The sequence below is a fragment of the Leuresthes tenuis genome, unplaced genomic scaffold (assembly GCF_036924035.1).
Source record: "Leuresthes tenuis unplaced genomic scaffold, fLeuTen1.0.hap1 SCAF_2, whole genome shotgun sequence".
Lineage (NCBI taxonomy): Eukaryota > Metazoa > Chordata > Actinopteri > Atheriniformes > Atherinopsidae > Leuresthes > Leuresthes tenuis.
The window spans coordinates 40170369-40197828 of record NW_027325356.1 but is presented as its reverse complement, the minus strand read 5'-3'; the positions used below and the strand labels follow the sequence as shown (position 1 = coordinate 40197828).

General features: G+C 40.5%; 1 protein-coding gene across 2 annotated transcripts; it reads left to right on the top strand.

Annotated features, from left to right (window-relative positions):
- The first annotated feature begins 357 nt into the window (after positions 1–357).
- LOC140302243 (anoctamin-9-like) lies at positions 358–23498 on the top strand. 2 transcript variants are annotated; one of them, XM_072381065.1, is made up of 24 exons: positions 358–725; positions 2215–2275; positions 7589–7711; positions 7795–7934; positions 8271–8320; positions 8521–8579; positions 11419–11498; positions 15107–15241; positions 16384–16477; positions 17508–17568; positions 17672–17754; positions 17870–17974; positions 18747–18911; positions 19396–19432; positions 19751–19862; positions 20246–20300; positions 20391–20488; positions 20585–20781; positions 21297–21449; positions 21625–21769; positions 21858–21974; positions 22064–22157; positions 22250–22362; positions 23285–23498. In XM_072381065.1, the coding sequence occupies exons 2-24, from the start codon at positions 2252–2254 to the stop codon at positions 23316–23318; spliced, it is 2274 nt and encodes a 757-aa protein (XP_072237166.1). In that variant the 5' UTR covers positions 358–725; positions 2215–2251; the 3' UTR covers positions 23319–23498. The 2 variants fall into 2 exon arrangements, with proteins under 2 accessions (XP_072237166.1, XP_072237165.1); XM_072381064.1 differs by having other exon boundaries at positions 2210–2275.
- The last annotated feature ends 3962 nt before the right edge of the window (positions 23499–27460 follow it).

Sequence of the window (27460 nt, the reverse complement as noted above, 5' to 3'; positions counted from 1 at the left end):
ACAGGTTGCCAGTCCAGCACAGAGCCAAAGTCAGATGTTGCTCAGCCCACAGCTGAACACATGGAGATGATTTTGTTCTGCTCTTGCAGGAAGTGAATGTTCTGCTGAGATGGAAGCACAGTGCACACTGTTCAGTGAAGTCTAGAGTTACTCACCAGTGTAATGAAAAACATTGAGCATGCAAGAAATCTACTGAAGGTAACCTGAAGGGTAAAATCAGGGTGTCAACAGAAGACAGGGTGTAGCTGGCTGATGGCCCTAAAACAACTTCAGTAATGAATGAGAGATAGATTTTTTTGCTCATACAGTGATGTTCTTCTAAAGAAGAGATATTTCAGAGAAGCAGGATCTTTGCTTTTTAATTCATATAAAAAGGATTTCGTCTTTGAAGACAAAGCAAAGTTTGCCGATCGCTACCGCGGAACTTAAACGCCTCATCACTGTGGCTTCTTTTTGAAAGGTGACGTCAGCTGACCAGGTAAGGCACACCTGTATACCTCTCACACAGCACGTTGCAGCGGTCACCTGAAGGTATGCGGAAGTGAAGCGGACTTGTTGTTGAGATCACAGAGGTCTTTAGCCCTTTTCCTGACCAGTGAAACGGTCAGTGATGGAGAGACGTTCATGAACCGGACACCGCTGCTGGCTGTCGGACGGATGCGCTTTTCTCAGACTCGTCTTCCCATCTGAAAAAGACAACAAGCATGTACTTCAAGAATACCGAGGTAACAGAGATATCTGTCTGCTAACGCTAATGACTCTTATATATGTGATAAATACAGCTGAGGTTTCTTACTTTTATATTAATTGAACTAAGAAGCTAACCTTTATACAACTTCAGTGGGGAGTTTTCTGAAGTGCTTCTATTGGATGTGACTTCCATTGCACAACATATGCTGCCGTCCATCTCTCAGCGACTATTCAATTGAATATGGGGCTTTTAACAGGATCAACCAATTCAAATCGGACACAATGTTAAGATTGTGCTGTGAAGTTTTTTTTCCTGGTAAATGAACAATATGGTTCTTAAAGCAAACAGTCCAACAACCAGAGGTGACTTTGTTATGAGTGATGTTCTGCATTTAAACAGTTTACAGGAAATTTATTTATACTGACGGAATACATAATGACACTTCCAGATGTTTATTGAGTAGATATTTATTGTTAACATCTGGAAAATCAGTTGTGGTATTTTTCAGTGTATCAATCACATTTTACACGGTGCGCTTTAAATCACAAACTTCCAACAACTGAAAAAGTTTTAGTCATCTACATGTGTGACAGCTGCTTTTGTTTTGTCGTTCAGTCTGAAAGAGAAGCCACACTACAGTTCTGCGTTACCTCTGTGGTGCACAGGAGACAGAGCTGCAGCAATCGAACAATCCGTGAATTTTCTCTGCCGGGGCCGTGTTGTCTTCATTGAATCCTCTGCAGGGCAACGCGCTTTTGTTTAACTCCTGTATCAGTTCTCATTCTGACTGTTTTCTCAAATTCATGTGTTTGGTTCAGGAAATACCAGAAGCCCCTGAGTGTTACACACCGTGTCCCACCAACTAAAATACAGGACGTTTTAGCTGCTGGTGGTTTTTCTTAAAGGACTGTGATTGTAATTAATAATTTGTACTTTTATTATCGGTATAGTGGGATTGTAAAGTTGAGGGTCACACCCATGTTGAGGGTTCACTGCTGTATCTACTGTTGCTCTGCCACAATAGAAACTGATCTTATCTCTGGATCTGCTCTGTGAAAGGTCTGAAGGCAGTAAGACAGGGCTGCACACTGCACAGAAGAAAGAACTAAGCCTACAGTGAAAAAAGAACACATCTTACGTGTGAGGGAATGCCAGGTCGGGCAGGTCTGCACCTGCAGGCTGCTACATGTCTGTTGGATAGGGACAAAGACTGGTTCCATAATAACATCTCACCTGTATCATTTCAATCAGCAGGTGTTAAATATCCATAAAAAAGAGAAAGTAAAGCATATCTGCAAACAAACAGTAACCTTTGCAGTTAAACATTTATAGAAATCATATAAATATAATAATCATATAAAGCTGAACTGTAGTTACAAAGGTTGAATAAAGACAAAATCCGTTTTACTTATATGAATTAAGCAGAAATGTTTAGTTTAGCCATATTGGATATAAACCTTGAATATGAACTAAAGTGTTTTTTGATTCTCTCTATGTGTGTGTGTGTGTGTGTTAAAGGACAGCATTGAGCTGTGTGACAGACAGAAGAATGACCTCAGCATGGAGCCTTTACTCCCTTCACTGGTAAGAGTCCACCCTGCCTTTCTCCCCTTCGTCTGAGCTTTTCCTGAATCAATGAGATAACATGCAAACACAGCCTGTACCTGCTCACAACGGGACTCCACTGACCAGACCGCAGTTTTATCTCTGTTCAGAATAAGAGACAAGCTGCTTGTGTCTGATGTCTCATTGCTTTACATATGTAGATTAACATTGAAAAAGTAATGTTTAGCCTATTCTCCTGAGGATTCCTTTCTGCTGAAACTCTGGTTTAAATGAATGCCGTGTGAAAGCTGATAATACCTATAATATATGTATTATCCCGAACCTGCAACTGTACAGAACCCAGCTCAGTCAGTGGATGAGTGTACAGGTACACAGGTAGCTAGGAGGATATAACATGTAGACATGCAGGTGTCAGGGTGCAGTTTCACCTGCTGCAGGTCTTTGTGGTTGGGGAGGAGTTGGATTGTTTAAAAGCTAGCATATGGCTGTTTTCAACTGTAGCAGCGATGAGACACTGAGTCACTTCTGACTTTTAGTTTTCACTTTTTACTACCTGCTCAGTCAGAGATGGATCACAACTTCTGCCTGTTTCAATTAAACGAGACTAATGCAGTTTTTACTTAAAAGGGACATTTAGAAGAAGATTGAATTTCAGCTTAACTTTGGCTCAAACAGAGACTGTGTTGCTTTTCTTTTCTTCCACCAGTTTTTGTTTGGTGTTTGCATGTCCTCACATTTTAAAATCTTCCAGAAAACTTGGAGACATCACAGCCAAATGACAGTTTGTGTTTATTCACTGAGGGATAGTGCCATTGCTTTTAATCATTGAGGTATTTATGGCGATTATCTATGTCTGAGCAGATGAAACTCCAGCGCTGTGAGCAGATACTGCTTGAGAGGATTTATCTTATCTACACAACCATTATTCACCTTTGCACATGCACATGCACAGGAGCTGTTCTTGCTGCTGTGGAGTTGCTCTTTTCCTTCCGTGGTTCATGCTGATGTTAAAGGCTGACATGTACCTGAGCTGTGGCACAAATAGAGACGTGCATGAATCCACAATGTCCAACATGTGGACATGGATGCCAGGAATAGCCCTTAATCCTAACACATGTAATCATGATTGTAAAAACCAGTAATATTACAGGGACATTTACAAGTGGGTACAACTGGGTATACAAATTAAAAAGCAATATCCTAACTGTCACCATTTATTTTTTTCCTTTGAATTGGAAATACCAATACAGACATTCACTTGAGACACTGAGATTCTAAATGTATTCAAAGAAAATAATTTTGCTCTGATAACTGGCTCTGGGCAAAAATGAAGAGGTCAACTGTTGGATTATTTAGATTGACTTCTAAAAAGATAGTGAGCAGCACACTGCTAATTCATTATCTTCTCAGAATTAATAAGAACAAAATAAAAGGACATTTTCAGTTCTGTCTCCTGTTTAGTGAACATGTTTTTTCAGGCTTTTTTATTTAATTTCTATATCAAATGTGTTTACAGCATTGCAATAACACAGTAACTGTAAAAGTCATCTGTATTCATCCATCCATCCATTTTCTACCGGTCGGTCGGCTCGCTGGGGGGCTAGAGCCTATCCCAGCGGTCATCGGGTGAAAGGCAGGGTGCACCCTGGACTTGTCGCCAGTCCATCACAGGGCCACACAGAGACAAACAAGACAAACAACAACACACACACTCACAACTTTAGAGATGCCAATTAACATAACATGCATGTTTTTGGACGGTGGGAGGAAGCTGGAGAACCCGGACAGAACCCACACATACACGGGGAGAACATGTAAACTCCACACAGAAAGAACCAACCGGGAGTTGAACCAGGAACCATCTCGCTGTGAGGTGCTAACCACCAAACCACCATGCAGCCCCATCTGTATTCAATTAAATTCAATTCAATTTTATTTATATAGCGCTAAATTACAACAATTGTCATCTCAAGGCACTTAAATAATATAGTCCAATTCAAGCCAATTGGAATTCAATTCATTTCAAAATAATCCAATTCATTCATATAGAGCCAATTCAAAAAATAATATCCTAGCTAAGGAAACCAACAGACTGCACCGAAACTTGTCTTCAGTCCAATCTCCCGTCCTGAGCCTGAGGGACTGTGGAAAGGAACGACTCCCTTTTAACAGGAAGAAACCTCTGGCAGAACCAGACTCAGGAAGGGTGGCCATCCGCCTCGACCTGCTGGGGTTTGAGAAGACAGAAAAGAGGGAAAAGAGGGGGGAAAAACACCATAACGCCATTCAAAGGATATCTGTTGGAACAGGGAAACACAAGTTAATAACCACAATAATGTCACATGTACATAAAATCAATTGTGAAATTAAACAGGGAAAAAGAGAGCAAAGTGAGGAAAGGTGTGACAGCAGTCTAAGCCTATAGCAGCTTAACTATGGGATGTTTCAGGATTACGTGAGCCATCCCTAACTATAAGCTTTATCAAAAAGGAAAGTTTTAAGCCTAATCTTAAAAGTGGAAAGGGTGTCTGCTTCCCGGACATTTACTGGCAGCTTATTCCACAAGAGAGGGGCCTGATAACTGAAGGCTCTGCCTCCCATTCTACTTTTAGAAACTCTGGGAACAACAAGTAAACCTGCAGTTTGGGAGCGAAGTGCTCTGTTAGGAAAATATCTTACAATGAGATCTTTAAGATATGATGGAGCTCGGTCATTAAGAGCTTTATATGTAAGAAGAATCTTAAATTCTATTCTGAATCTTACATGTAGCCAATGAAGAGAAGCTAAAACTGGAGAAACATGATCTCTCATGTTAGTTCTCATCAGAACTCTGGCTGCAGCATTTTGGATCATGTCTACCTATTGGAAACCTATTGGTTTCATCTGGTTTCATAGATAAGTACAGCTGAGTATCATCAGCATAACAATGGAAATTTATGCCATGCTGTCTGATAATGTTACCTAATGGAAGCATGTATAAAGTAAAAAGAATCGGTCCAAGCACAGAACCCTGAGGAACTCCATGACTTACTCCAATGTGTGAGGAAGATTCTTCATTTACAAGAACAAACTGGAATCTATCAGATAAATATGACTTAAACCAGCCTAATGCAGTTCCTTTAATCCCAATAACATGTTCAAGTCTCTGTAACGGGCTGCATGGTGGTGTGGTGGTTAGCACCGTCACCTCACAGCAAGAGGGTTCCAGGTTTGATCCCTGCCTGGGGCCTTTCTGTGTGGAGTTTGCATGTTCTCCCCGTGTATGCGTGGGTTCTCTCCGGGTTCTCCGGCTTCCTCCCACCGTCCAAAAACATGCATGTCAGGTTAATTGCTGACTCCAAATTGTCTGTAGGAGTGAGAGTGCATGGTTGTTTGTCTCATTTGTCTATATCTGGCCCTGTGATGGACTGGCAACCTGTCCAGGGTGTACCCCGCCTTTCGCCCGATGACTGCTGGGATAGGCTCCAGCCCACCCACTACCCGATTAACGGATTGACGGTATAGAAAATGGATGGATGGAAGTCTCTGTAACAGAATGCTGTGATCGATCGTATCAAATGCAGCACTGAGATCCAACAGAACAAGCACAGAAACAAGTCCGCTATCAGAGGCTAAGAGGAGATCATTGGTAACTTTCACCAGTGCTGTTTCTGTGCTATGATGCACTCTGAATCCTCACTGAAACTCTTCAAACAGATTATTTCTATGTAAATGATCACAAAGTTGAGCTGCAACTATTTTTTCAAGAACTTTAGACAAAAAAGGGAGATTGGATATAGGTCGATAATTAGCCAACACTTCTGAATCAAGAGTAGGTTTTTTAAGTAAAGGTTTAATTACAGCAACCTTAAAAGTCTGAGGTACATATCCTGTCAACAAAGACCGATTGATCAAATCCAATATGGAAGTGTCAATTAAGGGGAAAACCTCCTTGAACAGTCTGGTTGGGACTGGGTCTAACATACAAGTTGATGGTTTAGAAGAGACTATTGCTGTTGTTAGCTCAGAAAGATCAGCTGGACAGAAGCCGTCTAAATACAAATCAGGTTCGAAAGATCCTTCTAAAGCTGCTCTACTTGATGATACATCAGTGATAATAATGGGAAGGATTCCATTAATCTTCTCTCTGATAGAAACAATTTTATTGATGAAGAATCTCATGAAATCATCACTGCTGAGAGTTAAAGGAATACATGGCTCAACAGAGCTCGGACTCTTTGTCAGCCTGGCAACAGTGCTGAAAACAAACCTGGGATTATTCTTATTCTCTTCTATCAATAACGAATAATAAGCAGTTCTAGCTTTACGAAGTGCTTTCTTATACGTTATTAAACTATCTCTCCAGACTAATTGAGACTCTTCTAAATTCGAGGAACGCCACTGTCTCTCCAGCTTTCTTGCAGTCTGCTTTAACGCACGCAGCTGTGAATTATACCAAGGAGCCAACCTCTTCTGACTGATTACCTTCCTTTTCAGAGGGGCAACATTGTCCAGTGTTGTACGCATTGAAACTATAGTGCTGTCAACAAGAGAGTCAAGTTCTACTGGAGTAAAATGTAGGTAGCCGTCCTCTGTCATATCTGCATATGGCAGTGAAGGAAAGGATGATGAAATCAACTCTTTAAATCTGGTTACAGAATTCTCTGACAGACACCTTCTATATGTAAAATTCTTCTCAGAAACCGTGTAGTCAAGTAATGTAAATTCAAAAGTTATTAAAAAATGGTCAGACAAGACACGGTTATAAGGGAACACTGCTAACTGTTCACTCTCAATGGCATAAGTCAGCACAAGGTCAAGGGTATGATTAAGGCAGTGAGTAGGTCTGTGAACACTTTGACAAAATCCAATAGAGTCTAATATAGAATTAAAGTTAATATTTAGGCTGTCATTTTCAACATCTACATGAATATTAAAGTCACCCACTACAATGACTTTATCTGTACTCAGCACTAACTGTGATAAAAACTCTGAGAATTCAGACAGAAACTCAGAATAAGGGCCAGGTGGACGATACACAACAACAAACTCAAGAGGTTTTTGTGATTTCCACTTTGGGTGGGAAAAACTGAGAATCAGAGATTCAAAAGAGTTGATACTTCAACTTTTACAGAAGTCTTTTGAAACTCTAGTATCTATACTTCCACCCAAGTGGAATGAATGTGAATACTTTTGACACCTCTGCTGGCTACCAACACTTTTGCCTGATCAGAACTGGATGAGAGGAGACACGGGTGGTCTATCAGAAATAATCTGTTACAATTGTCCAACGCTCCTTGTCTGTTCCATCTTCCATTTCCATTTTCGCTGGGGGGGGGTGTCTTTGAACAGCCCACCCAGAGGACATTTGACTTTGTACTGGTGGCTGACAAGGTGGATGATGACTCCGACCAGAAGGCCCAGAGACAGAGAGCATTTATCCAGCAGCTAGAAAAGAAAAACATCAAAGTCACTGTGAGTTTCTCCAAATGATGTAACAAACATTTTAAATTAAGGGATGAATCGAAGATAACCCACCTGTGTGTGTTGTCTTTCAGAGGATCATCCAACACGACAAGATTTTTTTTGGCCTGCGAGCTCCCAATGAGATCTTTGAGGACTACCAATACCTGCTCAAAGTCTCGGACTCGTGCAATTGGTTTGGAGACATGAAGGGAATTGTCACTCAAGCTAACAGGTAACCACATGCGTACACACACAAACACACCTATAGTCTTTCACACACCCTTCGACAAAAGCTGTACAGGTAGTTCCAGTTGTGTTGTTTCAGGAAAGAAAAGGCTTAAAGCACTGATGTATCAGTGATGTATTTAATGATGCCAAATAATGTCATTAGCATTCAAATATGTATATATATACATATACATGTACTGTGTATGTATGTATGAAGACACCTTACATGAATGATAGCACGTTCACTGGGCCTGAACAATGACGAAAACCTAACCTGACAGTACACATTTTCACCATGGTGGGGGTATTACTTTATTTGAGCTTTTTGTTATTCTCCCAGGATACGAATTGTACATTTCATTGTCCATCAGACCTTCATTAACACAGGAGGTGAGTATGATTAGTTTAAAGAAGTTTAATATAGTTAATAATGTATATGTTTTTTGTTTTACACTAACTATCCATGAAAGATTATTAGCAAGAAGCAATGAGTATTAATTATTGAAATGACTCATGTAAGATATGTAGTGATAGGAGCCAAAAAAACACAGCCTCCTCTCATGTAGATATATTCTGTTTTCTTATGTCAGAAAACCTAGAGGAGCTGTTGACGAAGGATGTGTTTGAAACGATTTTCTGCCTCCATGAGGTGAGCCAACCTTTGACTACCTGCTTGTCTGTTTTAGGACCATACAACAACTTCTCTTTTGTCTTTTTAGAAACAGAAAATTCTGTGTCTTACAGGTCTTTTTGTCTTTAAGAGATGCTTGTAATTTAACCAACTGAATAGGTTCATCTGGCTTCGTGGATAAGTATAGTTGAGTATCATCAGCATATAGGGTGACCAGATTCCAATTCACCAGATGTGGAACAAAGACTATGTTTGTGTGGGACAATGTGGGATACCAATACAATGAGGTAGTCTAAAATAACTTTAAAAAGCTAAAAGTCTCTATTCTGCCCCTTAGCTTATAACATTACTATACTTTGCCATCTGGTTGATTCAAAAATTACTCAAGCAAACTTCACACAAAACTTTACCTCGCACTGGTTTCACCCAGGGATAGATAGTTTCCCAGTCTTTGTTGTAGCTGTATTTTCTTTTCTTAGTCTTTCCTCCTTTTCCCACCATGTCTCGTGCTGCATGCCGGTGCCGTTCTGATCTGATTTGCATTGTTTTTTGTTGGTGGGCGCGCCCTTAACCTGCGTCCGTGTTCCTGTTTGATTGACATGATCAAACAGCCCACCCTGCCCCTGATGACAGCCTCACTGCTTTCTCCACACAGCCATTTGATAAATGCCAGATTATAAAACATGCATTTCAGAACTGGAGTCTGACTGTCAATAACAACCTCTCAATTTGCGGGACGTGTAAAAAGTAATGAAAATGCATGACTGTCCCGCAAAAAGCGGGACATCTGGTCACCCTATCAGCATAACAATGGAAATTTATGCCATGCTGTCTAATAATATTACCCAATGTAACATTTATAAAGTAAAAAGTATCGGTCCAAGCTCAGAAACCCTGTGGAACTCCATGACTTACTCTGGTGTGTGTGAGGAACATTCTTCATTTACAAGAACAACCTGGAATCTATCAGTTGAATATGTATTAAACTGGCCTGATGTGGTTTCTTTAATCCCAATAACATGTTCTGATAACAAAAAAAATGTGACCATATGAAATAAAATGTGAAGTCAAATGCATTATGGAATTGCTAACTGAGGAAAAATTATTCTTTAACTGTCTGATTGAAATAGGATTTCAAATAAAGGTTGATGGTTTACATGAAGGTATGGTTATTGTTAGCTTAGAGAGCTTGACGGAACAAAAACAGTTTACATAAAAGTCAGGTTCAATGGTGTAGGAATCCTAAGTCGTAGTTTATGCTTTAACGTCATGTCAACGACGTCGCTACTTAGTACAGACGTTGTTGATGTTGACCCCTCCACCGTAGCCTGGCGTGCATCTCCCAAAAATTCTAACTTCACGTTACGTAGATGCGGGCCGTAAGGGCTGTGATTGGTCAGCTCAGAACGTAATTTCCGGCAGTTGCCTTTTCTGGTCCTAATGGCTGTATATGGCAAAGAAGCTCATTGACATTTGAAATTATCTAAAGTGCATTTGTTCACACCAGTGAATTCACAACCAGTGTTGTAAATTTACCCGTTCCCAGCCTCGGCCGGTCGTACAGAACACCCCCGCAAACGTCTTCTCTGTCGCCTGGCTTCAACATTTGCAATTTAAGCTTTTGTTCTTCATATTGATGAGCTAACTGCAAGCTGCTCCACCTCGGTTGCCATTGTTTACTGCTGTTAACTGTGACTGGAAGAAAAGGCAAGGATTCGGCTATAACCCCTGAAACCACACAAACATACAGCCACACCTCCCTCCCCCCATGGTGAATTGCAGAACAACGTGTTACCTCGACGCAGAACTTCGAATGCTCAATAACGACTTCACGTCGACATCGTCGACGTTCTGGAAGAGTATAAATCTAGCTTAAGAGCTTGAATAAAGGCAGCTGAACTTTTTTTCTTGTTTCTTGAAGATGTTTTACCTGTCATCCAAAAGGCTCCTTTATTTCTGAAACTAATTGGTGAAAGAAACTAAACAACCACTTTACAAGTGCATAGCACAACACAGGGGAGCCAGACTCAGTAGTTCTCCATCTGAAGGGGAAGAACACTCTTTTCAAGACAGTAATGTACACATCTTGGACAAAGAAGTCATGTTATTATTAGTCTTATTATTATTGAATAATAATGACAATAATAAGAAGAATAGAAAAAATTAATAAAGTATTTTTCTATTCTATTCTACACATCTTGGACAAATAAGTCATATGTTTCCTGAGAGGAGTCAAAGAAGCATCTATGTTAAACTGGAAAAAGTATCTTTGAACAGAGGAGGCGGTCTCAGGTATCACCTTCTCAGCACCGACAATGCAACATTGTCTCTCCACCCCAAGAGCTTTCACAACCATTCACATGTTGGATTTTGCGACCAAAAAATGTTTTTCAGGCAGGTTAGCAAGTCGCACCCACTGGTTAGGTGAGTCATTGATACACATGTGAACTTAACGAACCACCAAGTGAAGGAGCCTTTCAGATGAAAGCTGATACGTCCAGTGGCACTTTTAAGTCTCTTATTATGCTGTAAAAGGGATGCCATGGAATTCTTCTTCAACAGAAACTATTTTTATTTCTGAAGAAGCTCATGAAATCATCACTACTGAGAGTTAATGGAATACATGAGTCTCTGTAGACTGGCTACAGTGCTGAAAAAAAAGCTGGGGGCTGTACTCTCTTCTGTCAATTATGAATAATGAGCAGTTCTTGCTCTGTGAAAGTTTTTTTTTAATTATCAAACTTCCTTTCCAGAATAAGTGAAAATTAGTGGAACGCCATTTTCTTTCCATATTTCTTGTTACCTCGTTTGATAGACCATGATGTTTGTACCTGTTTTTGTCCCCCCCATTATTCAGAGGAAGGAGCAGAAAAAACTGCGAAAGGAGTGGGCTCGATGGTCGGCCCTTTTCTCAGGACAACCATTCCATGATGTCAAGTGAGTCTTTACATGTCACTGTGACTACTAAAGATATTCAGAGTCCTTCATTTTTTGCACACTTTTTAAAACTAAAACCACAAACCAAATACTGGAAGGCTATTGAGAAAACGTTGTCTCGAGAACATGTGACCTAAGATTAGGATGATCACCTGATGTTTTTATTAATTAACAATAAAATATCCTTTCAGATTAAAAAAAAAAACAAAAAAAAAACAACTAGTATTTCCATACAATGTTTTTTTTTTCTTTTTCCGTGTGTTAGACATGACGTGAGTAAAATCAGCAATCAATGCCGTTAGCTAGCAAGCTATGAGAAATAGTTAGCACAAGCTAGTAGGAGAAGATGCCAGAAACAAGGAGAAGCTACTTAATGTGTTTTTCTCTCGTTGGGAAAGTCGGCAGATGTTCTGTTTCAGGTGGGCTAGCACAAATTCTGATCCTGTGAGGCTTACTCAATGACTTCTAACTTAAGATGACCAGATTTCTGAAATGAAAATCATTTTCATTGCAGTGGTGAAAAATCATCAAATATCATCGTTATGAAATAAAAAAACAGGGACAAGTACTTTTTCATGCATCTTAACCAGCTTTTATTACACAAAAGGTGGCAATCAAAAGAATTAGTGACATTCCAGTTATCTCCTCATTTATCCACCTCCACCTCAGGAGCCCAGGTAGAATAAGAGCAGAGGAGAACATGAGAAAAAATGTCATCACCTGGTAATCTCATGCTAATGTTAACGTCACAGCTTCCCTAATGACAGATATGAAAACAGTGTCATAATGTTAACGTTCACTGACTTTTATAACGTTACGTTAGGTCAGGGATGTCCACACCCGGTCCTCAAGGGCTGCTGTCCTGCAGGTTTTAGATATTTCCCTGCGTTAGGTCTTCAATTCAGAAAAACAGTCATACTTACTTTAAAGTTACATCACTTCACACACACTCACATGCACTCACAGCCAAGTCTACTGCCAGTTCACACAAAATAGATAAGTTAATACTCAACATACCATTTATCGCGACCGTTGGTCTCCTTTTCTTTCGTTTTTGCTGACTCTAGATTGTTGTTGACGCTGCTGCGTCTCTACGTCATACGACGTAGTCTCTGGCGGTGCGTTCAATGGCTACTGTAATAACTGGTGGTACTTTGAGTCTGAGGGCATTTTCCCCCATTCAGTGTCAAAATCGGGGACATTTTCGGGGACAGCTTTGACCGGGGACAGGTCACTCAAAACGGGGACTGTCCCCAGAAATCTGGGACATCTGGTCACCTTATTCTAACTACCATGGAGCTGGAGTTATTGCAGTGTCCAATCATAAATGCCAGAGTGGACACCTATCTATGGTCAAAATTGGAATCTGGAACTGGAATCATTCTAAAGTTATAGAAAGAGTAGAAATGGGCATATCTGTTGACCACTGAGTCAAGTTTATCCTTCTCTGGGTCATCATTCCTTCATTGCAGCCGTGTCTCTTGATGCAGAGCTCTCAGCTGTGCAGTGGGAGACATGGTGATGATGCAGCTGGAGAAGGACTGTTCCTCTTCATTACTGCCCAGGTGGTACCATAAGGCTGGTGGCTGTTCTGTCCCAGTAGTCAGCGGAAAGCCCTTGGGAACCTTGCAGTGAGCCATCACAGCCTATGTCTTCAAATTTAAGAAAAATGTTAATATATTTGTTGATGGAAACAGTTGGAAACATGCGAAGTTAAGTATTTAATTGACACACGTCTAAGTGCTGTGATGGACTGCTGGAGTGGTCTGGCCCAGACCCTGGCAGAGAGACCCTTTTCGGACTCTGGCATTAATACTTCAGCCAGCAGCCGGGGTCACAGGAGGCCTTGTAAAATGCCATGGAGAGTGGATATATTACCACTCTCATGTGGCATTATATTTGTGCCTCATTTCTGAGCGAGCAAAGGGACACTTGGAGCGCAGAATAAATATTGTGAAAGCACAAAAACTGTATTTTGAGGAAATATTAAATGTGAGCTAACGGAACTGCAGCATGCAGGAATCCATTCTGCGCTCAACAAAGCATGTTTGTTATGATGAATATCAATGTGCAATAAGAGCCTCTTTCACTCAGTTTCACTCTGCGCTCTCTCACAAACTCTTCCACCGTGCTGGCAGCCCGCCACACGCTCGCTCAGTCAGTCTCTCTCTCGCTCACTCAACTTCATCTGCACTCTCACTGAAACTGTGCACACTGTTACAATTGTGTCACAAATTCAATTAATCAGTAAATTCACTTGGCAATAAATTCAGATTGACTGCTTCAGGCTCCAATTAGATTGCAGAATCCTAGAAGTATGACCAAACAACAAGAACATGAAAGATGCTGCTACTGTCTATGAGAAGTCTTTGGATGAAAACACATCTTCGGCCAGTATTTTATTGTAAATATTATTATGTTTGACTGATATTAAATTCTATTTTTTTATATATGAGTACATGTACTCAGACTGTGACTTTCCAGTGCAACATCACATTGTACATACAATTCTTCCACTGTCAAACCCAACAATTACACTGCAATGGGAACTTAAAGGGATATTCTGGAGTATTTCAACCAATAGGCCTGTTTTTTAACATCACTGAGTGCTGAGAAAATTAGCTACAACATAGACCAAAGAGTGAAACAACAGCTAAAGCTAACTGAGGGGCAAGGAAACTAAAACTGAATCTGAAATCCCTTGCTCCCACTGGTTAGCTTTTGCTGCTGTTTTGCTATTCAGTTAATATTGTGCCAACTTTTTTCGACAACAGGGCGAAAACGCGATTGAAATGTCCCTTTACATATTGAGCTGGTTACAACATGTGCAGAACATGAGCGGTAGCTGTTGGAAGCTCTGTGTTGCTCTTTTTAAAAACAATAAAAGTTCATTTCTGTACAGATGCCTGTAAACTCTAAATCATACGTTTGCTGAACTTGTGCAACTAAACAATGCAAGATGAGTAAACATCAGAGCCTTTGATGGTCACTCAAATTAAAGCAAGAACTGGAGCATACTGGAAACTGCCGTGAACCACTTGGAGGTGGCCACCTTTTCGAAATTTCCTCAAGAAGATGAGAACAAATTACTCATTCTGTCAATCCAAGGAAATATTCTAGGAACCTCAGGGCTTTTTTTTTCTGAAGACTGATTAGACAAAAGTTGTTATATTTGGAAGCTATGAGGGCTGTTGCTTCTGGCCAAAATTGACAAAATTCAAGGATGGAGTAGGTAAGATTGAAGATGTATTTTACCCCATTTGGAATATCGTTCTCACACATATGTTTCTCACAGTGGAACTTAAACTGCAAGTGTGTTATGCATAAAAACACCATTAACATACACTAGAGGGAGAAAGTATGAGGATCACTTTAGTGCAACACCAATAGTTAACATGATCATCAATGTCAACAAAAACTGTTGAGTTCCTCTCACATTTTTCCTAGACAGGTCTGCGGGACATCTAAAGCCGTTACACTTTATGTCTAATGCACAGTGTCAGCTTTGAATGCTGCTGTTTTTGAATGAATCTGGGTGAAATTTGAATTTCAGCGATGACAGAGAAGTTTTTAATGAAAACTGATCTTCTGTTCTTATGATCCTGCAGGTGTTACTTTGGGGAGAAGGTGGCTCTCTACTACCTGTGGTTGGGTTGGTACACTAAACTGCTGGTTCCAGCTGCTGCCCTTGGTGTTATAGTTTTCTTGTATGCACTTGCCTTTTTCAACACCAGCCCTCTCATGTGAGTCAGGTATATGCATATCTAGAATTAAGGTTGGGCAATATGACAAAAAAAATCACAATATTGCTTTCTTAAATGATCAATATCAGTCTTGATCACGGTATAGAGTGAGTTTTCTGTCATTGTGTATGTGTAACAAAGTCCCTCTTAGCTACATGCATATGGATTTACAGTTCTAATCATATTTACATCCCACATCAGCAGCATACTACCTGTCACACTCACATTAACATCCTTATCAGCTGCCAGGCTGCTGCACTCACCCTACAGACTGCAGTTCACTTTATTGGACTTTATCTACAAATTTCTTCTTATATATATTTAGAATTTATATTCTCTTATATTATTCTCCATATATATTTATATTCTCCATGCTCTTCCTTCTTTCTGCCTGCAGTGGCAACAATCAGCCTGAAATTTGCTGTGTTTTCACTAGATTCTTTCTTGGGAAAAGGTTACTTACGATGCTCAACAGAAGCATTCAGGGAGCAACAGTGTAACTCAGCCAGCCTTATTCCACACATTTCTTGGGTATCTGTGCATAGAGACGGGAGGGACCAGTGTGGTGAGTGTGTGTGGGCTGCTCACTAAAGACAGAGAAAGGGCTGAATATATGTGCTGCAGCTGCAGCTGTACAGTAAAAGTAGAAGTTGTTGTTTTTGGAAGTAAAAATTGAAAAAAAACCAAAGCAACAGATTGGGAGGATAATGCTAGTTAACCCAAGTCCGCGTCTCACCCCTGCTTCCATGCCACCGGTCAGGTCAATTCTTTCTCCCCTTTCCCCTTTCTGCTGATAGCTAAAACAATGTTTTGCAGTTGTGCATTTATTTTGAAGTGATGGTCTGATACATTAGCTGTTATGGGACTGGTTTGAGCTGTGGATCAACTGAAAACGTGTAACGCTTACCACTGAGATCAACTTGATTTTCATTTTGATCTAACTTTGAGATGGTTTTATTGCCAAACCTTAACTAGAAGTACAATAGTGTGTTATGTTATCCAACAACATTTGCCATGACGTTACCTTCATATAAAAGTAAAGTCTTTATGATGGGTATCAAATGAAGATGTATGATTAAGCAACAGCTAATACTTTTTATTTACAATAACACTTTTATCTTTGTCTGTGTGTATGTCCAAAGTGAGGAAGTGTGTAAGTCCAACATCACCATGTGCCCTCGCTGGGATAATACCTCCAAAGTGTGGCACCTGTCAGACACATGCACCTATGCTAAGGTGAAGTTGATGCTTTATCAATCCTGTTTTCAAACTTTAACTTGAATGTATTAATGTAACCTCATTCAAAAGAATTCTATAACTTGAATTAGTTCACAGCCAACTAGATGTAACAGTATAACATGGGACCTAACTATTGGTTGGTATTCCTGCATGATAACGAATAACTAATCTGCCGAGGCTGCTTATGAAAACAAAGTAAAATACAAAAAGTAAAAGTAGCAGAAGTTCAGTTATTCCAACTTTTATTACTCAATCATATTCAAGAGATGCAGGAATGACTTAAGTCCCGCTGGCCTGCTGGTACACTTTCTCTGCTTCCTCTGATTTAGACCCTTGTGTCATTGGACTGTAGGTTCAACGTGCCTTGAATTACTTCTCCTGTGAATTGGATCTATGTAGTAAAACTGAAATGAAAACTTTTTCAGCTCGCTGGACTCTTTCACCAATAATGGTCACTGGTGGGTTCTTCCATTGTTACTTTCTGTTCTGTTTCTGTTGGATCAATGACTCACTGGCCTCTAATTGGTCTTTACAATGAGGTTTACTACTCCTGGTAAATTACCACATGGAATTACCACAGAAATATAGAATTCCCATATTACCCCTGATATGTTAATTAGTGTGAGATTGCACAACAATCACACAACATGGGGGGTTGTAGTGGTATGATTGCCACCTTCCATGTGGGAGACCTGGGTTCAAATCCCCTGCATGAAAGGTACTACCTCCAGCAGGGGTCCTTAGGAAAGACCCCCTTACCCTACCTGCCTACCTGTAAGTCGCTTTGGATAAAAGCGTCTGCTAAATACATAAACATAAACATATGGAGGGGCTAGAAGTTGATCTTCATGATCACCTGAGCCTCCCACTGACTCCTACTGACCCTTTCATTCATCCGCTTTGTGAGAATCAGTCACTGAGTGAGCAGTGAGGATGCTGTCGTCCTGTCGCGTTATTGCGCCTGTTTGTCTGGTCCAGCAGTGCCATTCTTCCTGTTCGGTGTCATGGTTTGTTTGTGTGTACACAGGTCAGCCATTTGTTTGACAATGAGGGCACTGTGGCTTTTGCTATGTTCATGGCAATCTGGGGTGAGTCTTGAGTTCAATTTAAAGTATTGTGTGGTGATGATCTGAATTATTGATCTACTCGTGTGTGTGTGTGTGTGTGTGCGCGTTTTTTTTTTTTTTTTAGCTACGCTGTTCCTGGAGCTGTGGAAGAGACACCGAGCCAAATATGTCTCTAAGTGGAAGGTTTTTGACTGGTGTGAGGAGGAGGTAAAGCTTTCTGCCTGACTTACACATATAATACACGTATACGTACATATTTATATTTATACATCTATATATATGTGTGTGTGTATTTGTACATGAATTGTGTGTGTGTCAACAGGAGGAACTGATCCTAGAAATAGTCAATGATCCAAACTGTAGACCCAAACAGTTCAGACACTCTTACCTGCGCAGTGTTCTCGTCCTCACCTTAGTAACAGTCATGGTAAGAAACACACTCGCACCATTTGCAGTGCAGCTCGTAGCTGTGGTGGTTGGGATGTAGGAGGCATTACCATGTGTGACTTCCAGGCTACCCTGACTTCTCAGTGTCACAGGAATGTTCCCATCCAGGTCATCCTTACTGATGAAACTTAAACCATGTCACAGGCAGCCTCACCTTTCTGAAACTTTGTGCCTACTACATGCAAGTCCCTACCTTCTGATTCCTCTTTTATATCTATATCAGCCACTTTTATTATTTGTAGTATCGGATATACTTATTAGACTTTGCTTATGTTATTTCACGTTCAAAGAAGATTCGACGTGCATTAGGGAGACTTGAAACAACTCTGTGAATCTCATCTGACATTGCAAACATTAAATGATATGGTTCCAAACTCGTTTCAGGTCGAAGCCATAAAAAACAAAAAAAACCCCACAAGATATGATATGATATAATATTCCAGATACAGTCAGAAATGTTTTTTTTCAGGTTTTATTGTATTACAAAAACCTAATACAGTAAGACATGAAGAGTTTTAAATTGACAAAAAGATGAAAGATTCCCGAGGAGCTTTTTCTGATGTTGACCATATTTGCTGCAACTAAAAACAAACAGCTTTTCAAAAGACTGCTTCAGATTTATGTTGCTGTTTAGAAGAGAAATAAAAGCAACCTGTGCAGTAGCAGGCAGCTCACCTGGTTGACCCATACACATTAAAGGGCAGCAGCCAGGGTTCAAGTCCTGGAATGTCATGTTGATTGTTGTGTTGCAGATGATGGTGATCATCGGCCTTACTCATGCTATTGTGGTGTTTCGAGTGGTGGCTGCTCCCTTGATGTCTGAATTCAAGTGGAAATTTTTGACAGACCATGCTAACACTGTGGCTGTGCTGCTTGGAGCTGTACTGCACTACGTCACTATTCAGATCATGACCCGGGTATGTATATGTATCCTGATTACATTAACTCCCAGCACACATTTATATTTGTAGTTACAGCAAAAAATTTTTGGACAGCTACTTTTTTGTTAAGGCTCTATTTTGCAATGGAGTAACAAATACTACATTAAATGATCAAGTCTGTGCTTTAATTTGAGTGGATTAGCATCACTGGAGACGGCACAGAGTGGGAAATGTAGCTCTTGAAATGAAAGGGTTCTAAAGTCGTGACATCTACAAGATATTTCTAGGCAGCCGTGTGTTACTTCGACATAAGATCTCTCATTTGGCTCAGTGCAAAAAGATGAACAGCTCATGAGTTAAAACAGCAGTCACCTGGTAAAAAAACCCACACAGGTTTGAACATGACCGAAACAGGAGGTAAGTTCTGCTGGAAGCTTCTGAAGAAATGCTGGTGACTCCTGAAGTTCTCCCTATCAGCAGTGTGCTGGCTGTAATGTTTCTCTTCTAACACCACCTGCAGGTTAACAGATGGGTGTCCCTCAAGCTGTGTGAAATAGGTGAGAGCACGGCTGTTATCACTATAGATGTGAAAGTCTAGGTAAAGTTTACATATCTGAGCCACAATAACCTGACCACTCAATATTCGGAGTAGGAGCTGCTTTTCAGTCACTGTAAGAGGAGAAGGCCTTCGGGGTTTGTGGGGTGTTTTCAGTCTGTGGTGCTGAGTTGGACATTAGGGGGTGTGCTGACACAGGTCTGATCCCCAATGTGAATAAGCCAGATATTTGGCATGTGGTCATGATGTTTTGGCTCAGTAGTGTAGAAAACATTTCTGTTGTTGAATTAGATGAAAACTCGTGTTTTTGTGTTTTCAGAGAAGCTGAACTCGTTTGCTGCTACTGAGAGAAGCTTTACTGTCAAGATGTTCACCTTCCAGTTCTTCACTCTCTTCTCCTCGCTCTTCTACGTGGCCTTTTTCCTGGGCAGGTACACTGACTGGAACCGAATCGTCGTGATGGAATCTGTAGTTGATGTCAGGCACAAAATATTCTGTAGGATAACTTCTGGTGCTGCACTGATGATGAGTTGAGCCAACTTGTCTTTGACAAAACATCATCATTTTTCACACAAAATTTTGAAGTTTTAAAAATATTTTCTCCTTTAAAGATGTATAATAATACATTTCTGAATTTTCATAAACCAGAAAAGCAAAATAAAGGGTCAGATACAGATGAATCAGTCTTAACAACTTCACTGCATTAAAACCCTCTCACCATTATAAGCAATATACAGAAGCCAGCCTTACTCTGAAAGGATTCAGCTGCTGATTGTTGATGTAAAGCTCTTCTTGTGATGTTGTCTCTGCACAGGATAAATGGACATCCAGGAAAGTATGTGCTTATTGCAGGGTTTAGACTAGAGGAGGTAAGATGATTCACTTCCAACGGGTTCATACATTCAAACTGCAACTGCAAAAAAATGCATGCTCTCAAATGTGGTTTGTGTGTCTTTTAGTGCCATCCGAGTGGTTGTTTGACAGACCTCTTCATCCAGATGGCAGTGATCATGCTGCTCAAACAGACTCTCAACAACATCTTTGAGTTCACAATACCGTGAGTGTGTTGTTCTTGCTCACCTCTTCTGGTAAGTGAACAGTCAAGTTTGTGTCAGCTACACCTTGAAACAGTTTCCATTCATGTTGTTTTCAGCTGGTTAATGAGCCTTCTGAGCAGAAAGACTGCCAGGAAGCTGGAGAGGAAGTGTGGTCACTGTTACAGGAAAGCCTGCCATGATGAACAGGGACGGATTGAACCATGTGATGTCTGCAAACTTCGGGACTGGTTACGAAACTACCACCTGGCCAACTCTGATGCCTTCAGCCTGTTCAATGAATTCCTGGAGATGGGTACGTCCACTGTTGTGAACATATCTGAAAATCAGGGTCTTTGCCCTAGCCAACATGTGTAGGTGGCCCAATCTGAGTTAATGTACGTAGGGTACTGAGTGGGCATGGGCCCAAAATAGGCATCTTATCTCAGGGTCTCATGGGGGCACCCAGGAACAACGGAGGTGGATTCCCACATTAACAGCTAACACTGGGCTAATATGAAACCACTCTATCTCCCAATGCAGCTGGAACATGATGCAGTAACACGTTGGTAACATCACACTTTACTGAAACTACTCAAACTAGTAGATATGAAAGCTCCTGTTATGTTTTGAATAGTGCTGTTAGAAATATTGGTCAGATTTCTCTCCCACTACTTAAGAAGCCATGCAGCTCTGGCCTAAAAATGAGACTTTTTTCTAATTTCTACTTCTCTCTCACGTCTGAACTTCCAAACTAAACGCTTCTCGTTTGTTGAAAGCTGATTCCATTTCTGTGGCTCCGTGTTTGGGACTGCTGTCTGTGCTCTGCAGTGATCCAGTTCAGCTTCACCACCATATTCGTGGCAGCATTCCCTCTTGCACCACTTCTAGCCCTCATCAATAACATCTTTGAGATCCGCCTAGATGCCATCAAAATGGTCCGTCTGGAAAGACGTCTGATTCCCCGGAAGACCAATGACATCGGTGAGCAGTGGGGCTGATTTCAAATGAGTCAAAGGTTGTGGGAAGATTGAATGGATGTGGAGAACGGCTAGGAAAAAACCCCATTTGTAGAAGAACAGATCGCAACATGACGGAAACATTCATTAGGTGTGTGCATGTAACCGTACTGTATTCGTCTTGTTGTTTGTGTCTGCAGATGTGTGGACAAAGGTGTTGGAGGCCATTGGTGTATTGGCAGTGATTGCTAATGGTCTGGTCATTGGAGTCACATCGGACTTTATTCCTCGTCTTGTTTACCGTTACCGTTACAGCCCATGTGCCAAAGGAAACACAAACACACAGTGAGCCACGTCGCCTGCTTGAAACGCATGATAACACGTTAGCCGACAGGGTTGTTTGTACTCTATGTATTTTGTCCTCTTGTTGCAGCTGCATGCAGGGCTACATTGGGGACACTCTGTCTACAGCATACTTTATGAGTAACGGGACCACAACCACATTTATAAATCCAATGAAAAGACATGACTTCAATGTCACCCAGTGCAGGTGAAACAACTCAATAACCTTTACTTAATGTCCACATACTTACATTATTTCTTAGATTAGATGAAATGGACAAACTGTCTTGTGTGCAGCTACAGAGACTATAGGAATGAAGACGACTACACTCTGACCTCCCAGTTCTGGTTGGTCTTGGCTGTACGCTTTGCCTTTGTCATCCTCTTTGAGGTTCGTATAGCAGAAGTTTGCCAACAGTGTTGATAATTGAAATCAAAAAAGCTACTTGAGGGTTTGTGCTTATGTCGTTTGCTTTTCTACAGCACGTGGTGGTGGTGTGTAAGTTCATAGCAGCTTGGTTTGTCCCCAACAATCCTATGCACGTAAAGAATGACCGCCTGTATGACAAACTAACTCGTCTAAAGGAGGAGCTACGGTAAGTCAGCCTTGAAATGGAACATGCTCATGTCACACTGTGAGAAATAAAGACGAAGTTATGCTCTGATCAAAATGTAACCTTGTTTTACTAAGTAAACAGAATCTCCATTCCATATGTAAGGAACATTTACACATGATCAGTAATCATCCAAATTTGCTCGAGCTTTGATAAACACATCTTCTAAATAGACCACCATGGCTGTGAAGGCTGGACAGTCATATCTCAAATGATCATAAAAGTGGTCAGAAATACCTCATGTGTTTGGCTGCTCTGCTTCGGTTCGGTGAAAGGCTTTTAAGTGTTGTCTCAACTGGTTGCACCACTGAGGGTGTAGTTCAAACACCTACCTGAGGTTTTCACAACCTTTTTTGATCATTACAGTAATCTGTTTTACAGTATTTACTGTGCTGTGGTTTCTGTGGGCTTAGTGAAGGCTGACTGATGAGTTTAATGACTGAACAGTGTGTTTCTTGTTTTTACGCTTTCTCATGGTCTGTCAGGTTCCATAGTGAACTGTGTCCTGGATATCTGGTCTCCGCTCTCAACAGTTTGTTGATGGTATTTAGTTCTGCTACAGTACTTGGTACTCTCGTAAATGTAAGCAGCAATGGAGGGCTTCACTTCTCTTTTCGTCGCAGCTCAGCATGTTCACTTCTCATTCCCTTAGATTTACACATTTGTTACTTTTCCCAAATGCACACCCCCGGTTTTTAAAAAGGTTTTTGTCTCCACATTATGTTGGGGCCAACAGGCAGGTAGTAACACCTGGTATTTCCATCAGTAATAACTGGATTGCACATTTGCTTCTGCTGGCATCCTTAAATGCTGTCATCTTTTAAGTGTCATACATTACAGATTGATACTTACTTTATAAGTCTGTGGCTCATCACCACACTCTTCAACTCATTTTTCAATTCAGAGAAAGGAAACGTGCCAAATCAACAGAAGTCTGACCTCAGATCTGCTCCCACTGACAAATCCAAGCTGGGTGAAGTACGAGATGGAAAGATGGATTCTTGTTTTTAACTGGAGGCTGTTGGATCTCTATTCTGGACTGTAACTATTAAAATACTATGTGAGGTTTATGTCATTGGACATTTTGTTTTGTTTTGTTTTTATATGAAAATGTAAAACCAAAATGTATTTTTGTTATTTAATGTTATTGAATTGTTTTGCTGCATGTTCACAAAATTGTCTTGATAAAGAAATGCTTGGATAGTTTCCTGCCCAAAGTTAAAGGAGAACATCATTATAGGTAGGGCTGCCACAAACAATTATTTTAATAGTCGACTAATCACCTATTATTTTTTTTTCGATTAGTCGACTAATCGGATCATACGTATATATAGAATGTAAAACATGCAGCTGCTCTTATATAACCTTCATTAGCTTTCAGCTTGGAGTGTTTAAGGTATATGCTAACAAAAAAAGACAATTGATATCATAGTTCATTAACCCTTTGATGAAATATGCAGCTTGTTGCAAAAAACAATTATTTAACTCTGTAGCAAACTGTTGGTTTTTTTTTTTAGGTTTTTCTTTCCTTCATTTTTCTCTGGCATCAAACACAGCTGCATTTAAATCAAATGAGGTAGGCACCTGAAACTAAGGAATTATTCACAAAATATGACTCAAATATAACACCAACATGTTCAGTGTGGACTCAGTCAGGACATTTGCTTGCTGAGGTGTGCATGTAGCTAGCTTTGTAACAAAGCCGTCCATTGAAGATGAACATACTTTAGCACTGAAACATAACCCAAAAACACATGAAATATGTGTGCTAAGGCTAATTAATTAAATCATCATCGCTAATGTTAACGTTTACAGCTATCAATATGAGTAAGTAGCAAGTTAACTCTCCGTTTACACTAATTTTACCAGCTAACTAGCCAGTTAGCTTACCAAGACGACGGTCCCTCTTCACAATCAGCTACAACAACATGCTTCCTTTTCAGGTGCTCGTGCAACGTCGTTGTGCTGCTGTGGAAGGCAAAGTCTGCCTTACAGATATTATATTGCACACATTTGTCTTTAGTTTTCTTTAAATGCTCCCACACTTTTGAGCTCCGTTGCCTGGTAGCCATGATACCAGAGCCCGTCTGGTTTAACTTCCTGTGACATCACGGCTGACCCCGGTTACCACTACTGCACATGTGTGTCAAGGACAGAAAGGCAGACGCAGCAGTGGAAGGTGCTGCAGCAGCTTTGAGAGAAAAACTAAGCTTGAAAAAAAAAAAAAAACCCACAACGCATCGAGACATTCGTCGACATAATCGTGACTAGGTGACTAATCGTGGCAGCCCTAATTATAGGTAAGCTAGGAGAAGAAAGAGCAGATTCAGGTACACTAATGTACATGAAGGCACACAGGGACCTACAAGATGTGGAAAGCTAACACAGACAATCAGCTATCTTCATATTATTGTTTGTAGAGATGGAGCAACAATACATTAGAATCACACACAGTGCTCAGATGATAAATGTTGACCGTCACTCACTTCTGGAACATGCATGAATTAATGCTGTAGAAGATGTGCTCTGCAGCCTCTTCCTATGTCAGATTTCTATTCTGTATTGTCCTATTCAAATAATAAATGCTGTGTGACACAAAAGTAGAATATCTCTTTGTTTTGGTTTCTGCAGTTGACTAAATCATAACTGAATATGATAATCATCAGACCATCAGCTGTAATTTGAAAGTTAACTTTTTTCAACGCAACAGAAAGCGAATGACATTGCATGAAATCAAGTTAGTATACAGTATATTTATGCTTTATATATAACCTTTAGTTAACAGACAGTTAGAACTAACCAGTGTATTTTAAATAATTGCAATCATTGTATTTATTTTACCAGTGTTCCATCCGTTCCCTTTTAATGACACTATAATGGTTTGGGAATTGTTGCAAAAGACGTCACCTTGATGGCAGCATCTGTCTCTCCAGAACTCCAACATCCAGCTGTGCATCAGTGGTACCTTCACACAGATGAAGCCCTCCATGCCATGGACTCTGATCCAGCCCCATAGCATCACAGACGCTGGCTTTAAACCTTTCTCTGAGAACAGCCTGGATGCTCTTTCACTGTCAGTTTTTTCCTAAATATAGCTGAAACATGGCCTCATCAGTAAACCATTCTCTAACTTTTTTTTGTTGCTGAATCAAGGTCTAGATCCATCCATCCGTTTTCTATACCCACTTAATCCATCACAGGGCCACATGAGACACACAACCATGCACTCACTCCTGAGGTCAATTTAGAGTCACCACTTAACCTTCTGGATGGTGGGAGGAAGCCGGAGAACCCGGAGAGAACACGGGGAGAACATGCAGACTCCACACAGAAAGGCCCCAGCCGGGAGGTGAACCTGGAACCCTCTGCTGTGAGGTGCTAACCACCACACCAAGTTCTAGATGTCTTTGCTGTCATCAGAAGGCACTGAAAATCATTTCCTTTGTACCTGTGTCTGTTAAACAAAGGCTCAAGCAAATGAGCAGATTAAAGATTTAAGTTTTAGAAAACTTCCCAAGATTTCTGGAAATGGTGTTTGTAGTTGGAAATGATGTGTTTCTTTTATTCGCTCTGTCTTCAACATTCATAAAGCAAACTGCGGGACCGCATAGAGGTCTTATCCTGAAGTTCCCTGTCAAACAATGGTATGAAATACATGGGTGACATTAACACTGTTCGTGCATTTCATCCCATGATTTATGGAGTAGATAAGTCCGACAACCTGAGTTGTGGAGTAGAATCGCCGTTTTGCTTGGTGCACCCGCGTTTCGTTGACTGGACAACAGTGATCAAAAAGAATAAAACACAAACTTTTTGCCGCAGAAGGTTCTAAAAGGATGTTCAATTCCTCAGAAAACTATACTGCAGGAGGAAAACTGGCTGTTTGTGTCTGAACTGAACAATCTTTGCTATATCTTTAAAGAACCTGTGTTTTAATACAGACTTACAGGGTGCTATGGACTGATATACATACATCTATATGTATTAAATCCAATGTATGTTTTTAAGAAAAATTGCAATTCCTGGTTTTAAATAACTAGATCTCTAGATTTATCCTCCCTTATATAAATACTATAACGCAAAAAAAATCACATTCAGATGAACCCACATCATCACATAGTTGTTTGAAGTTATGAGTGAGCCCATTTACAGAAGCCAAGAGCAGCCATGCCTGAATTTAGTTTTCTTGAAACATTTTTTGATCTACTCTGAGGTATGACAAGTGACACTGAACAATGGAACTCGGTTTTTACACAGGAACCACTCATTGTCAAGCTCTCATCATCACCTGAGATCTCTGGACACCAAAGCTAATTTTATCATGATAAAAGGTTATTTAATATTGTGAACTTGAAGAAAAAAGGATGAATGAACTTTTTTTTTTTCATGTGAAAACGAGCTCGCTATCCTGAGATATTTTACTGGTGATCTTGTGATAATCTAACCAAAACAAATAACCGTTGGTAAGGCTCCTGATCAACCACAGCAGCCCTCCGCTTACCTCAATCAGACCTGCAACATGAGCAGCATCAGTCTAATTTGATACCTACCAGCAGATGTCACCAGAAAACAGCATTCAGGACATGAGGCTGAAGTCTTCCAACAAGCTACAGCTGTTGTAGGAGTTTGTTATCCAGCCGATTCTTTAGATCAAACCAACTTCAAACCTAAAACTTCGTTCATAACAGCCTTCTAAACTTCAGGGTTTTCTGGAAAACCTGAAACAAAAAACTTTACTTCTCAACCTCTTTAAAAAACAAACACATAAAACAATCAAGTGCTTTACCCTTCAGCTTTTATTGTGTTCATTTTCCATCCCTCCAGCGATGACTTTTTGGCAGATGTTGCATCGCTGGCATCAATCTTTGGTGAAATGGAGCTCCGCTTTAGACCTCGGTGGCATTGTTGGACGACGCACGCACCTACAGTTCCCAACGCAGATACGCGTGAACCCATCTGTGAGCGTAAGCACATTTTCCTGCATGCGGCAAAGTTTAAGGTTAATACAGCCAGTCGAGGGCAGCATGATCAGTTCTTGATCACGTGATTAACCTCTGGTCGGTGCCTTAAAAGAACCGAA

Bases quoted from the DNA above. Each gene is read 5' to 3' on its own strand.
- LOC140302243 (XM_072381064.1), top strand. From the start codon at position 705: ATGTACTTCAAGAATACCGAG. The intron at 8,321-8,520 runs GTGAGTATGATT...TTCTTATGTCAG, and splicing joins GACCTTCATTAACACAGGAG to AAAACCTAGAGGAGCTGTTG. The intron at 18,912-19,395 runs GTATGTATATGT...CACCACCTGCAG, and splicing joins CTATTCAGATCATGACCCGG to GTTAACAGATGGGTGTCCCT.